Raw genomic sequence first — 11366 nt, forward strand, 5'->3', positions numbered from 1 at the left:
TTCACCGGGATAATTTTGGTTTCAAATCCAGCTTTGACAATAAAACACGTATGTTTTATTTTGAATTGGGTAACGTAAACCCCCCGTTGGTTGCGGCGGGCGGCTTCTTTGGATCTTGGTGTTATGATGTTTGACTTGATGTGTTTTAATGTTCGCGCCCGCATCCAGGCAAACAAACACTTTCGGTTTCTAGAACATGGCTATTTACTTATTCGGGCGGTTTTTATTGCCCGATGGAAAGCCGCGCTCTCTGTCTGTGACAAATGCATCGTGGGTGGCCCTAATGAGCTCGATTCAGCATCCGAGAGAAGTGCCAAGACAGAGGAATCAAACCGCAAATTTGAATAAGCCTCAACGTTCAACTTTCAAGGCAAATAAGAAAAACGCCCTGAAATGGCAACGTCGAGCTTGGCTTTTGTTTTTCGATTAGTTGGTTATAGAGTTGACACGGGCACCACCTCACCCAGCCTTGATGCTTGCAGAGCGGCAATGCCGGATCTGACATTAGAGAATTCGCACGTCATTTTCTCTTTCGTTTTTGTGTTTTTGCGCAGTTAAAATCCGACAGAAACATGCTTGTTTATAAGGGAAGAAATAAAAAACTAAAACAAACTTAATGTCGTTTATTTACAATACATAATACTTATGTTTTATCTTTAGGTCAACCCCCTAAACCCCGTAAATGCCAGCTAAAAAATGTTCACGCATGGAATATACTTTAATACTTAGGCCGTTGGATTGCGCTTCATAAGTTCGATATCCGATTCCATCATCTCCTTGACCAGCTCCAAAAACGTAACTTTCGGCGCCCACCCGAATTTCTCTTTGGCTTTCTTTGCGTCTCCCAATAAGAAGCACTGACGAACATTAGGTCCATTTTTATACGCAAAGGAAATTACATTTACTAGAAAATACAATTTACTTACCACATCTGTGGGCCTGAAATACTTAGCATCCACTTTCACCCTCACAATCCCTGTGTCCTTTTCCTTGCCCACTTCATGCAATCCCTCTCCCTCCCACAGAATCTCTTTGCCCACATGTCTGAAGGCTTGTTCGACGAATTCCTTCACACTGTGAGTTTCTCCAGTGCCAATTACGAAGTCTTCGGGTTTCTCTTGTTGGAGCATCAACCACATTGCCTAAAAATCCAAATTTATCTAAAATCCTCATAGTAATATCCATAAGTATAGCTTCGATAGACTTTCCCACATGCGAATTTAGAAATTTGGCAACGTCCAGCCCGGCGGCCATTTTTTCTCATACTTTTTCCCGCTTTTTGGAGCTTTTTCGGCGTTTTAAAATTATTCCAAAGTTCACTAGTCAAATAGCCCGCCCGATCCGCAGTCATAAAATTCGCACTAGCCGGGAGTTGCAAATTTAAGTTTGAGCGGTCGCATGCCGTCGGATTACAAATGAATTTTTGATGATCCTGGAAGCGCATCTGGGATCACTTAAAAATGAATTTCTCGCAGTCGAGGCATGGCGCCATCGGACATCCTTCGCAGAACGACCATACTTGGGTTTCGTTAAACTTCGAAAAGTCACCTCTAAGCGTTGAGGTGAATAGTAATTTCCCCTTGCACGGTGGTTATTTATTTTAATTCAGTTTAAAAAGAGACAATTTCGGCACTATGAAAGCGCTTTGAGTGACGCAGGTAGGTTGTAATATAGGAAAGGTAATATGAAACTGTTATGGTGCATAGTGCTTGCGCTTTATTACTTTTACAACCAGACGTGCAGGCGAAAAGAATGTGCCGCTTCGGCAACGTCTCCTTCGCAATTTCATGAGTTATTCTCTCGAAAAAACTATAATAAAATTGCCACACACTACTTCTGCTTTGAAGCGACAATAATAAAACCGCATTTCTGATGAAAATCACTGTCTTTGTCAGGGAGATTCTTGGGGAAATCCCAAGACAAAGAAAAGCATTTTATGCAAGAAAAAAAGCTGTGGAAATCGCATTTTCCTCATAAAGTTTACGATCAAATGGGCAAACTCACCTCCACATAATCCCGGGCGTGTCCCCAATCTCGCTTCGAGTTCAAATTGCCCAAGACTAGACACTCGCTTAGTCCCAGGTGGATTTTTGCCACCTCCCTTGTGACTTTTTTAGTGACGAAAGTCTCGCCTCTCCTGGGACTCTCATGATTGAAAAGTATACCGTTACAAGCGAACATGTTGTAAGCATCGCGGTAGTTGATCACTATCCAATAGGCGTAGAGCTTCGCGCATGCTGAAATTTTTTTGGGACACTATATAAGACCACTGAGGGCGAGTAATGATTGCAACGTGACCAATCTGAGAGACAGGAATGGTGAAAAGTATATTTGAGATTGATCATAACGGAAGGGTGACAGTCGGAAGACACCGATGCGAGTCGATCGTTTCCGAGCAGTGCCGTTACCAAACAAGCTGCGACACACTGGATTAGATGGCGACGTCTCAACCCGGAGGCCCAAATAATTTGGTTGATTGTTAACGCTACATTATTTATTGCACATACCGTAAGGAGATCTGGGGTTAAATGGAGTGTCTTCATTTTGCGGTATTTCCTTAACGTCCCCATATAATTCACTAGTAGATGCTTGGTAGAATTTCGTGTAAGTTTCCAGGCCGCACGTCCTAATGGCATCTAATAACACGAATGGGAACGTTTACGTCATTATTTTTTAAAGCAAATTCACGTTAATCGTACTATATTAAATTATACTTATTTATTTATATTTATATTATTAAGTTATAGCATTTGAATTTAATATATTAACTGAAGGATTAATACCTTTATTACCGGGACGGCATATAGAACATTAAATAATTTATTAACCGATTAAGCTAAGCCCATTTTCCAATAAAAAGAGGTAACTACTCACTCACCCAGAAGCCTTAACGTGCCTACAGCATCAACTTCTGCCGTATATTCGCTTAAATCGAAGGAGACCTTCACGTGACTTTGAGCGGCCAGATTATAAATCTCATTGGGCGTTACCTTCTTGATAATTTTAACTAAACAGCTCGAATCGGTCATGTCCCCGTAATGCAAAAAGAGCTTGCCCCCTATAAGATGAAAAGAATTGCTTCACCATGCAGTCAAGAGTTTTTATTACTTTGAGTCTTTACCTTTATGGGCATAAGGATCGGTATGCAAATGGTCAATTCGACTTGTGTTGAACGTGCTGGCTCTTCTTATGATCCCGTGTACTTCATAACCTTTGCTGAGAAGGAACTCGGATAGATAGGAGCCGTCCTAGAGACAGAGGGAAAATGCTTATAAGTGTAAAAGTTTGCTGCTGGATCGTAAATTATCATTAAATTCCGAGATATATGACAATTCGGTAAGAATTCAAGTTTATATTGGCAATAATAGTTTATACTGTCTGGAGAGGGAATATTTGTATTTTAGGATTTTGTAATAAGCGGCATTTTCTGATCAACGGTCATTTCCTGTTTTGTCGGCCAATCGATTGTATGTTTTGTTGTCAGTGTTACTTGACGTTAGGTCCATTTGTTTACAGCGCCTGAAACTACAATTTTTCCCTTAAAATTCACATGATATTCATCATTTGTACTATAAAAATCACGGAAAATCACTTATGACGAAGTAGAACAACCAAATTAACCAAAATCAATGAATTAAAGTTTTATTACAAGAGCCGAACTAACCTGTCCATTGATTCCCGTGATGAGGGCCACTTTTTTCCCGTTTTCACTGGCCATTTTTTACTGAGTGTCGTCTTGACGGTGAATAATATGCCACGAAAACCCTTTTCAATTATAAATCTTAAAATTAAATAATCCCAGGACACGACAGCAACGTTTTTATCAATTTTGCCAAGTGGGCAAATAGCCGGCCTTGGACGATTGTTGATAAAACAATTGACGGCACAAAATGTTTTTCGATAGTTGCATTTCTCCGCATGTAGAGGGCGATACTCAAAAAATACGTCATGGTTTTTGTTAAGAACTGAGTATTCCTGGTGTCCTAAACAAACTTTGATAATATGCTTCAATGTTCTTTAAATTAAAATGTACTGAATATTAATAAAAACACAAATTATTGTAAAAATCATAATTTTCTTGCCTTTATCGATTTATAGAATAGAAAAAAGTTTGAATCCAATTAACAACTCCACAAACTAGCACTATTCGCAATGTTGCCACACCTCCCATAAAATTAAAAATTAATACGTGATACATAACCTTAAGTTTTATAACCTTTTTTGCATGTTTGTTGAGAATTTCATCAATTTTGTTCATTTTTCTATTTTACTAACAATTTAAATAATACAAAACTAAACTAATCTTTTTAGTGCATCTTCAAACTATAATCGTACCTAACGACTATCACTATGTTCAAAAACACACTCCAAAACATGAGTATTTACCCAAAAGTTGTAAAAACATTTCACACAATGTTTAGCAATAAGTTCCTGCTTTACACCAATGTAGGGCTTTCCTTGTCCCTGTCAGGACTGGGAGACATTCTAGAGCAGAAATACGAGCTAATAAATGGTGAGTTATCACAGTGGGACCCACAAAGGACTAGAAACATGACCATATCAGGTACCACTGTGGGGATAGTGTGCCATTACTGGTATTCATTTCTGGACAGAACTATACCGGGTTACACAGTGCGAGTAGTGTTTAAAAAAATTCTAGTGGACCAAATATTTGGCTCTCCACTTTGTATTTCTACGTTTTTTGGCACTCTTGCAGTGCTCGAGAAATCTACAATGGAAGAGTTTCATGCGGAAGTGAAGGCGAAAGCGTGGAGGCTATATGCCGCAGAATGGATGATCTGGCCTCCTTGCCAATTTTTGAATTTTTACGTACTGTCAACTAAGTATCGAGTGTTATTTGATAATTTGGTTTCTTTAGGATATGATGTGTACACTTCTCGGGTGAAGCATAGAGAGTATTGACCCTGAGAAAAGAAATAAACCATTTGAGATTTCCCAACACTTACAAAAGCTGTGATTTTTGATCAATGTAAGAGAATGTGTGCCTACAAAAACAAGGAAGTTGTTGCATATGGTTTTTTATTTACTAAAATATTCACTTAAAATTATAAAATAATGGTTTTTAATATCCGTGGTTTTGGTAGCCACCCATACCTCGATGACCACCTGAAATTTATAAAGTAATTATAGAATATTTTGTAGTGAAAAAAATAAGTTAAAAATACTACCATGTTCAGTAAATATGCCTTTAGTTCCTATTTGATCTCCACCATACCTTCCTCCCTGAACGTTACCATGTATATATAGTGGAGTACTATTTTCAGGTGTTCCTTGATGACCACCCCTAAATCCTCTCCCATCCTGGTTACTACTGCCAAATCCTTCTTGGGGCCTACTATCTCTCTCACCATATGGAAGTGAAAGTACTAATACAGCAGAAAATGCCAAAATAGCAATCTAAAAAAATAGATTTTAGTGCATGTCAAATAAATACCTAATTCTATCAGTGGCTACTTACTAATAGAAATTTTGCCATGTTCAAGCTCTAATTTGATTAACTGTGTGTTAGGACTATTGCTTTGTCTGATAGTTCTTGCGTTTTATAGATGACTTGTTTTTATGATCTAAGAGTAATCATTGCAGGGGTCAGTGATAAATTCAATACTTAAAAAAATTAATGTGCTACTAGTTTCCATATGGGAATTTCGACATCTTATCTTTTTACCCATAGGAAGTAGATGCATAGTTCCTTTTTTAATAATCTCACACGCGTATCAGACCTGTTTTTTCAGCTAGAGAGTAGCTTTACTAGCACCAACTCGATGACAAATAATTATTACATTAAGTCAACCATAATTAGTGTCATTTTGTTTCTGTATTTGTTGAAAAATAAGTGTAGAAATGTGGGTAATCTAAGTAACACAAGTAAATATTATTTGAATTCCAATATCCATATGTATAGGTCAATTCTAGTGCAAAAATCATAAAATTCCTTATCACCGTTTTTAATTGACCATTAATCACAAACAAGAATTATCACCTACACTTGACCATACAGTTACTTGAATCTACAGTTTGTTTAAAAAATAATTGTGATTTTTTAATGTGGCAATCAGCCCTTCTGTGTTGATTGGTTCAGATTCATTGTAATACATAAGGGGTTTCCCATATTTGGTGGTCATTTGGCCTCCCAGTGCAGTAAGAATGGCATGGCCAGCACATATGTCCCATTTCTTAATTGCTGTTATATGTAGATATGCATCTACAGCACCTTCAGCCACTTGAAGTGCTTTATATCCTGTATAATGATCAATTTGGAAGGTAGATGTGTTGTGTATTTCTTATGCAAATAAATCACCTGCACCTGCCGCAATAAGCAATTTACAATTCTCACAGTTTTTCTCCAAAACTTCTTTAATGGTGCCACTATGAGATCTGGATATAATAACTTTTATATCAGAATCTGTCCTTTTCACCTAATGGATGAATTGTGATATAAGCATATTAATAACACAACATAATAATTACATTTGGCTTCAAATTAGCTGAATACCCCTTGCCAACTACAGCCCATGAAGTGGTTTTATTGAAGGGGTTATGTATAACCCCAATAACTGGATTTCCTTTAACAGCTACACACACCATTGTGGTGACATATTGGAATAATTTTTCTATAAAGATCTCCAAGATAAGATAAATTTATGAACACACATTAATCACGTGCCTGTATATTCATGTGTGGCATCAAGCGGATCAATCCACACTGTAATGTCCTTTGCCTCAGCAAGAACATTGTCCCCCTGTAAGGCCAATTGAGGCTCTACAACTTCTAGTTTATCAGTAAATTCACATCCCACATCTTTCTCTTCTGACACAAAATGTACCATAGGAAGTGCCGATTTTATTACGTGTTCCATCGCACAGTGGCTCATAAGATCAGCAGTAGTCACGCTGTCGTCCAGTCCCTCTTTCGTTTTGCCTTTAGACTTGATTTTAAGGTCATTACGAGTAGACACTACATATTTTCCACCAGCTTCGGCAGCTTCAATTGACACTTGCAGAAGATGTAAAAGACTGATTTTATTATCTGCTTTTTTAACGTGTCTGTTGTGGAAGTGAAAATAGACTAAAATGATAATCAGTAGGATTAAAAGTGTGTAGCCTTTTTTGTTTAATTTGATTACAGCTCCGAATGCCATGATTGAATTTAAAGAGCTTAAAGAGTGGTAGGTTGGTTCATTATAGGTATTTACATATTTATTTCGAAACTTTGAAATTGTTTATTATGTTATTGATTAAAAATATTTGAATTTGTGTATATCGTGATTATTTTTGTTTACGCTTTTTTTGAGGTTAAACGAACTGTCACTTTCATAAATGAAAATATATAGATGTAATACAGCACAAGATGTGACAACGTCGCAGACGATGAGGACGGGCTTATTTTCGCCTATAATATTCTCAATAAATCTACGAGGGTCACGCAATTCGCAGTTCTACTAATCATGGAAATATTAATTTAACATCGGTTTAAAAAATTCTCAATTCCAAAAATAAAGATAAGTTGCTATTGTAGGTCGCTCCCAACAATACAGCAAATAGGATCTTGGAAAATTAGCATTTAATAATCTAGTCATGTTAGATGTAGGTGACACGATATATATATCAACATTTTGGATTGCCTACATGTGATAAAATGCAAGAACTGAGTGAATTTGATATTAGTTCTCACCTAGGAAAAGTTTAAACTGGCATTTACAGATATTCTCAGCTGTTTTTTTATTTCCTATTTAAAAACGGAATAATAATTCCTTATTTATATATCTCTCCAATTATATCCTTACTTGTGTGTGGGTGATATTTTTTACCTTTTTTAATTCAAAAGTGATTCTTTGGCAACACTGTTTAAGTATATGTGACAGGTGGATGATAGGTTATGTTAAACTTCAGATTTTCTTATTTCAATATTATTGGGTGTTTATTTTCCAATTACTTTATTTTTACATTATTCGCAACGGAATCAAATTTGAAAGAGGAATTAAACCCTACGCAAATAAACAAAAAAGTCAGAAATACCATCGAAAACTTGTGGCACAAGCTCAACATTACACATGTCCCATTAGGGACTGTGAAGAAAACGCCCAGTGCAGCCTTGTTTATTTTTAGTTACAGTAATATTGGCCCAGTTTCTGTATTATCATGGAAGATATTTTTCAGTGGTGTAAAGAAGGGAATGCCTTGCAAGTGAGGGTATGGTTGGATGAACCTGAACATGATATGAACCAAGGGTAATTTTTCCACTGTTCCTTCAATGAAGGCCACATCTGATCATGTCTCCTTATATGGTTACTGGCAATAATCTAATATGCATAAAAACATAAGAGTTTGACATTGGGATATTGAAATTTGTGATATTAATACCAAAGGGACTTGTCACCAAATTGCCTGTCTTAATAATTTAATTTATTACATAATCTTTACATTTGCCAATTGCCTGAAGGACTTCATCAAATTCTAATCTTATTTATGAAGTTAAAGTTCCTTATTTAATATTCCCTAACTCATCAAGCATGCTTTAGTAATGTTTTTTTTTCTTAAAAACTGCTTTAAAGATAGAAGAAAAAAATGGCCCCATGAAACTCTATTTTTTTTGTGACATATTGCTAAATTTCATAAGAAAAATGAGGACACAAAGTTAAAGTCGAAAAAAATAAGTTGATCATTACTGGAACACCAATTTCAGAGATGACCATGGCTTCAGTCCCTTACATTGGGCAACCATGAAGGGTCACAACAAAATTGTAGAGATGCTCCTGCTTAGAGGTGCTCGAGTGAATGCCACAAATAGGGGTGATGATACACCTTTACATTTAGCAGCTGCTCATGGACATAGAGAAATTTTGGGGATGGTATGTTTTAATAATTTTTTGTTCTACAAATTAAATGCTAATTCATCGCTACTTTATTTCAGCTACTTCGCCAAAAGGCTGATGTAAATTTCACAAATGAACATGGTAATTCTCCACTACATTATGCATGTTTTTGGAGCTATGAGACAGTGGCTGAAGATTTAGTACATCACGGAGCCAAGGTCTCCATTGCTAATAAATATGGAGATATCCCCCTTGATAAAGCAAGGGGCAGCTTAGCCAAAACTTTGCATGATATTGCAGTGGAAAATGGACAAGATTTAAAGAAAATCAAATTTAAAGATCAGAGTTGGTTGGGTAAGTCTCAATGAAGAAGTATGTCTTAAAATATGAATTGAGTATTCATTAAAAAAAAACCTATCCAGGACGATACAACGTCATGACAACTAAAACTTTAACTGATTTAGATGATAATTGTGTGTAATCGTGACCTATTGTGATGATTTATTAGAATGGCAAAACTGTCAAGAAAGTCACTATAATATTCCTCAGTCAGGCTAGGGTTCTTGCGCCTTCGCCATTTTTTTGTAGCTTGGAATATATTATACATTCGACAAATATGATTTTAGGAATGAAGACACGTTCGCGGGATGCGACTTTGTCGCGACACAAGGGTATAAACTTCAAAGAATTGGATTTAAAACATAAAATCGCAGAAAGCCATAGCGGAACTACTTATCGTGGCCGCTGGCAGAATAACGATATTGTAGCGAAGGTACTGAATGTTCGTGAAATAACGGCGAGAATATCCAGAGATTTCAATGAGGAATTCCCAAAATTGCGGATATTCTCTCATCCGAATATTTTGCCTGTTATCGGCTGCTGCAATGATCCACAAAATTTGATTGTTATTAGCCAATTCATGCCATTGGGTGAGTACTTGGATTTCGTCTCATGGAGAAAAGAGATGATCATTTTCGTAATGCAATTGAAGTCTTTTCTATAGGTAGCTTCTTCGAAAATTCTCTCAGTTGATTATGGAAGTTATAGTAGCAACTATATGTAATAAACATGAGCTTGTAGGGTCTCTCTATAATGTCCTGCACGAAGGAAGAGGAGGAATTGTCGTGGACACCGCCCAAGCACTAAAATTCGCCATAGACATTGCCAAAGGGATGGCCTTTTTGCACAGTTTAGAGCGCACAATCCCTGAATATTTTCTGAATAGCCGACATGTCATTATCGAAGATGACCTGACTGCGCGCATAAATATGGGAGATGCCAAGTTTTCATTCCAGGAGAAAGGGCGAATTTACTATCCAGCCTGGATGTCCCCCGAGGCTTTGCAAAAGAAAATAAGCGATAGGTAAGGGGTCTTGGGGTCTCTTTGGGCTTTTTCCCATCCTATTGTTTTTCAGAAATTGGGAAGCTTCAGATATGTGGAGCTTTGCAATCCTCCTATGGGAGCTAGCAACGCGTGAGGTTCCCTTCCCGGATCAGAGTCCCATGGAAGTGGGAATGCGCATTGCTCTGGAAGGCCTGAGGATCACTCTTAAACCGGGTATATCTCCGCATTTGTCCAAATTGATCCGGATCTGTATGAACGAGGATCCGGGCAAAAGACCCAAGTTTGACATGGTACTTCCCATTCTTGAAAAAATGACTCGCTAATATTGTGGGAAAGATGTAGGCCAGTGCCACTGAACAAATAATTTGGGCATAATTTTGAGTTTGAACCGAATCTCTCTGAACACGGCGAGTTTTTGCCCCTCTCTGGGCAATTTTTATTTTTATTTTTTGTGTTCATTTTGTAAATTAACTCTGCTCTTCCGGTCTGGAAATAACTAATGAATTGACAAGAAGCTACTGATGTAGAGCACGGAGGTTATGACCTTCTCTAACGTGTTTGTTAATGTATTATTATTTATGTACTAGCTTAGGAATAATTCGTGTTATCTTTAAATAACTCCCATTTCCCGATGTTTTCTGTAAATTAACGTACTTGAACTGAACAAGTGCCTTAAGTAACATGCCTTAAGTAATGCCTAGAAATTACGTTTCTATTGTAATATATTAAAATGTCACTTTATTTATATTTCCTTACTCTTAACGTAATAATAATTGTTGAAAATGTTATTTTTGTAGATTAATTGTATAATTTTTAGTAAAATTATTAACAAAATTCCATTTTTGATTGTTTCCCTAAATCGCGTTGCCTTGTTTCCTGGATTCTTTTGTTTTCGTTGCCCATGTCGACAGTCCAGCGTTAAACTGGCGGCCATTTTGTGCTGGTTTGTGTTAATAACTGAAAACATTACTTTAATTTGTGTAATAAAACCGCTTTGCCGTATTTCATTCGATTCAATCAGCCATTATCGACAACTGTAGTCAATATTTTAGCAAAACAAGTCGACGCAAACGCAAAAACCACATTAAACAACCCAATAAAACATAACTGACCACGAGTAATATATCCCCATCGCGCTAATCAAATCCATACCCATAAAATACAACAAACTCGCATCCTCATTCCCC

At 37.0% G+C, this 11366-nt stretch overlaps 4 protein-coding genes across 4 annotated transcripts; 2 read left to right on the top strand and 2 right to left on the bottom strand.

Moving 5' to 3' along the window:
- Positions 1-608: 608 nt before the first annotated feature.
- Gmd (GDP-mannose 4,6 dehydratase) lies at positions 609-3878 on the bottom strand. The gene is made up of 7 exons (XM_066291800.1): positions 3665-3878; positions 3122-3248; positions 2879-3058; positions 2508-2636; positions 2005-2237; positions 927-1142; positions 609-857 (listed from the first exon to the last, which is right to left on the bottom strand). Exons 1-7 carry the CDS (start codon positions 3716-3718, stop codon positions 726-728), a joined length of 1071 nt encoding a protein of 356 aa, XP_066147897.1. The 5' UTR covers positions 3719-3878; the 3' UTR covers positions 609-725.
- Positions 3879-4213: 335 nt separating this feature from the next.
- Positions 4214-5202, top strand: LOC136344384 (mpv17-like protein 2). Its single transcript, XM_066291802.1, has one exon. The coding sequence runs from the start codon at positions 4351-4353 to the stop codon at positions 4921-4923; it is 573 nt and encodes a 190-aa protein (XP_066147899.1). The 5' UTR covers positions 4214-4350; the 3' UTR covers positions 4924-5202.
- LOC136344383 (putative inositol monophosphatase 3) lies at positions 5024-7323 on the bottom strand. The gene is made up of 6 exons (XM_066291801.1): positions 6686-7323; positions 6490-6632; positions 6320-6437; positions 5480-6259; positions 5190-5418; positions 5024-5127 (listed from the first exon to the last, which is right to left on the bottom strand). Exons 1-4 carry the CDS (start codon positions 7158-7160, stop codon positions 6030-6032), a joined length of 966 nt encoding a protein of 321 aa, XP_066147898.1. The 5' UTR covers positions 7161-7323; the 3' UTR covers positions 5024-5127; positions 5190-5418; positions 5480-6029.
- A 561-nt stretch (positions 7324-7884) lies between these two features.
- Positions 7885-11013, top strand: Ilk (integrin linked kinase). The gene is made up of 6 exons (XM_066291713.1): positions 7885-8249; positions 8705-8870; positions 8933-9188; positions 9461-9763; positions 9915-10197; positions 10250-11013. Exons 1-6 carry the CDS (start codon positions 8161-8163, stop codon positions 10500-10502), a joined length of 1350 nt encoding a protein of 449 aa, XP_066147810.1. The 5' UTR covers positions 7885-8160; the 3' UTR covers positions 10503-11013.
- Positions 11014-11366: the final 353 nt, after the last annotated feature.

The sequence above is a fragment of the Euwallacea fornicatus genome, chromosome 17, assembly GCF_040115645.1.
Source record: "Euwallacea fornicatus isolate EFF26 chromosome 17, ASM4011564v1, whole genome shotgun sequence".
NCBI lineage: Eukaryota > Metazoa > Arthropoda > Insecta > Coleoptera > Curculionidae > Euwallacea > Euwallacea fornicatus.

Bases quoted from the DNA above. Each gene is read 5' to 3' on its own strand.
- Ilk (XM_066291713.1), top strand. From the start codon at position 8,161: ATGGAAGATATTTTTCAGTGGTGTAAAGAAGGGAATGCCTTGCAAGTG. The intron at 8,250-8,704 runs GTAATTTTTCCA...CACCAATTTCAG, and splicing joins GAACATGATATGAACCAAGG to AGATGACCATGGCTTCAGTC. The intron at 9,764-9,914 runs GTGAGTACTTGG...ATGAGCTTGTAG, and splicing joins TAGCCAATTCATGCCATTGG to GGTCTCTCTATAATGTCCTG.
- LOC136344384 (XM_066291802.1), top strand. From the start codon at position 4,351: ATGTTCAAAAACACACTCCAAAACATGAGTATTTACCCAAAAGTTGTA.
- LOC136344383 (XM_066291801.1), bottom strand. From the start codon at position 7,160: ATGGCATTCGGAGCTGTAATCAAATTAAACAAAAAAGGCTACACACTT. The intron at 6,438-6,489 runs GTAATTATTATG...TTCATCCATTAG, and splicing joins CAGCTAATTTGAAGCCAAAT to GTGAAAAGGACAGATTCTGA. The intron at 6,260-6,319 runs GTGATTTATTTG...ATCATTATACAG, and splicing joins GCTTATTGCGGCAGGTGCAG to GATATAAAGCACTTCAAGTG.
- Gmd (XM_066291800.1), bottom strand. From the start codon at position 3,718: ATGGCCAGTGAAAACGGGAAAAAAGTGGCCCTCATCACGGGAATCAAT. The intron at 2,637-2,878 runs GTGAGTGAGTAG...TCGTGTTATTAG, and splicing joins AGGCACGTTAAGGCTTCTGG to ATGCCATTAGGACGTGCGGC. The intron at 858-926 runs GTAAGTAAATTG...AATGTTCGTCAG, and splicing joins ATTTCAGGCCCACAGATGTG to TGCTTCTTATTGGGAGACGC.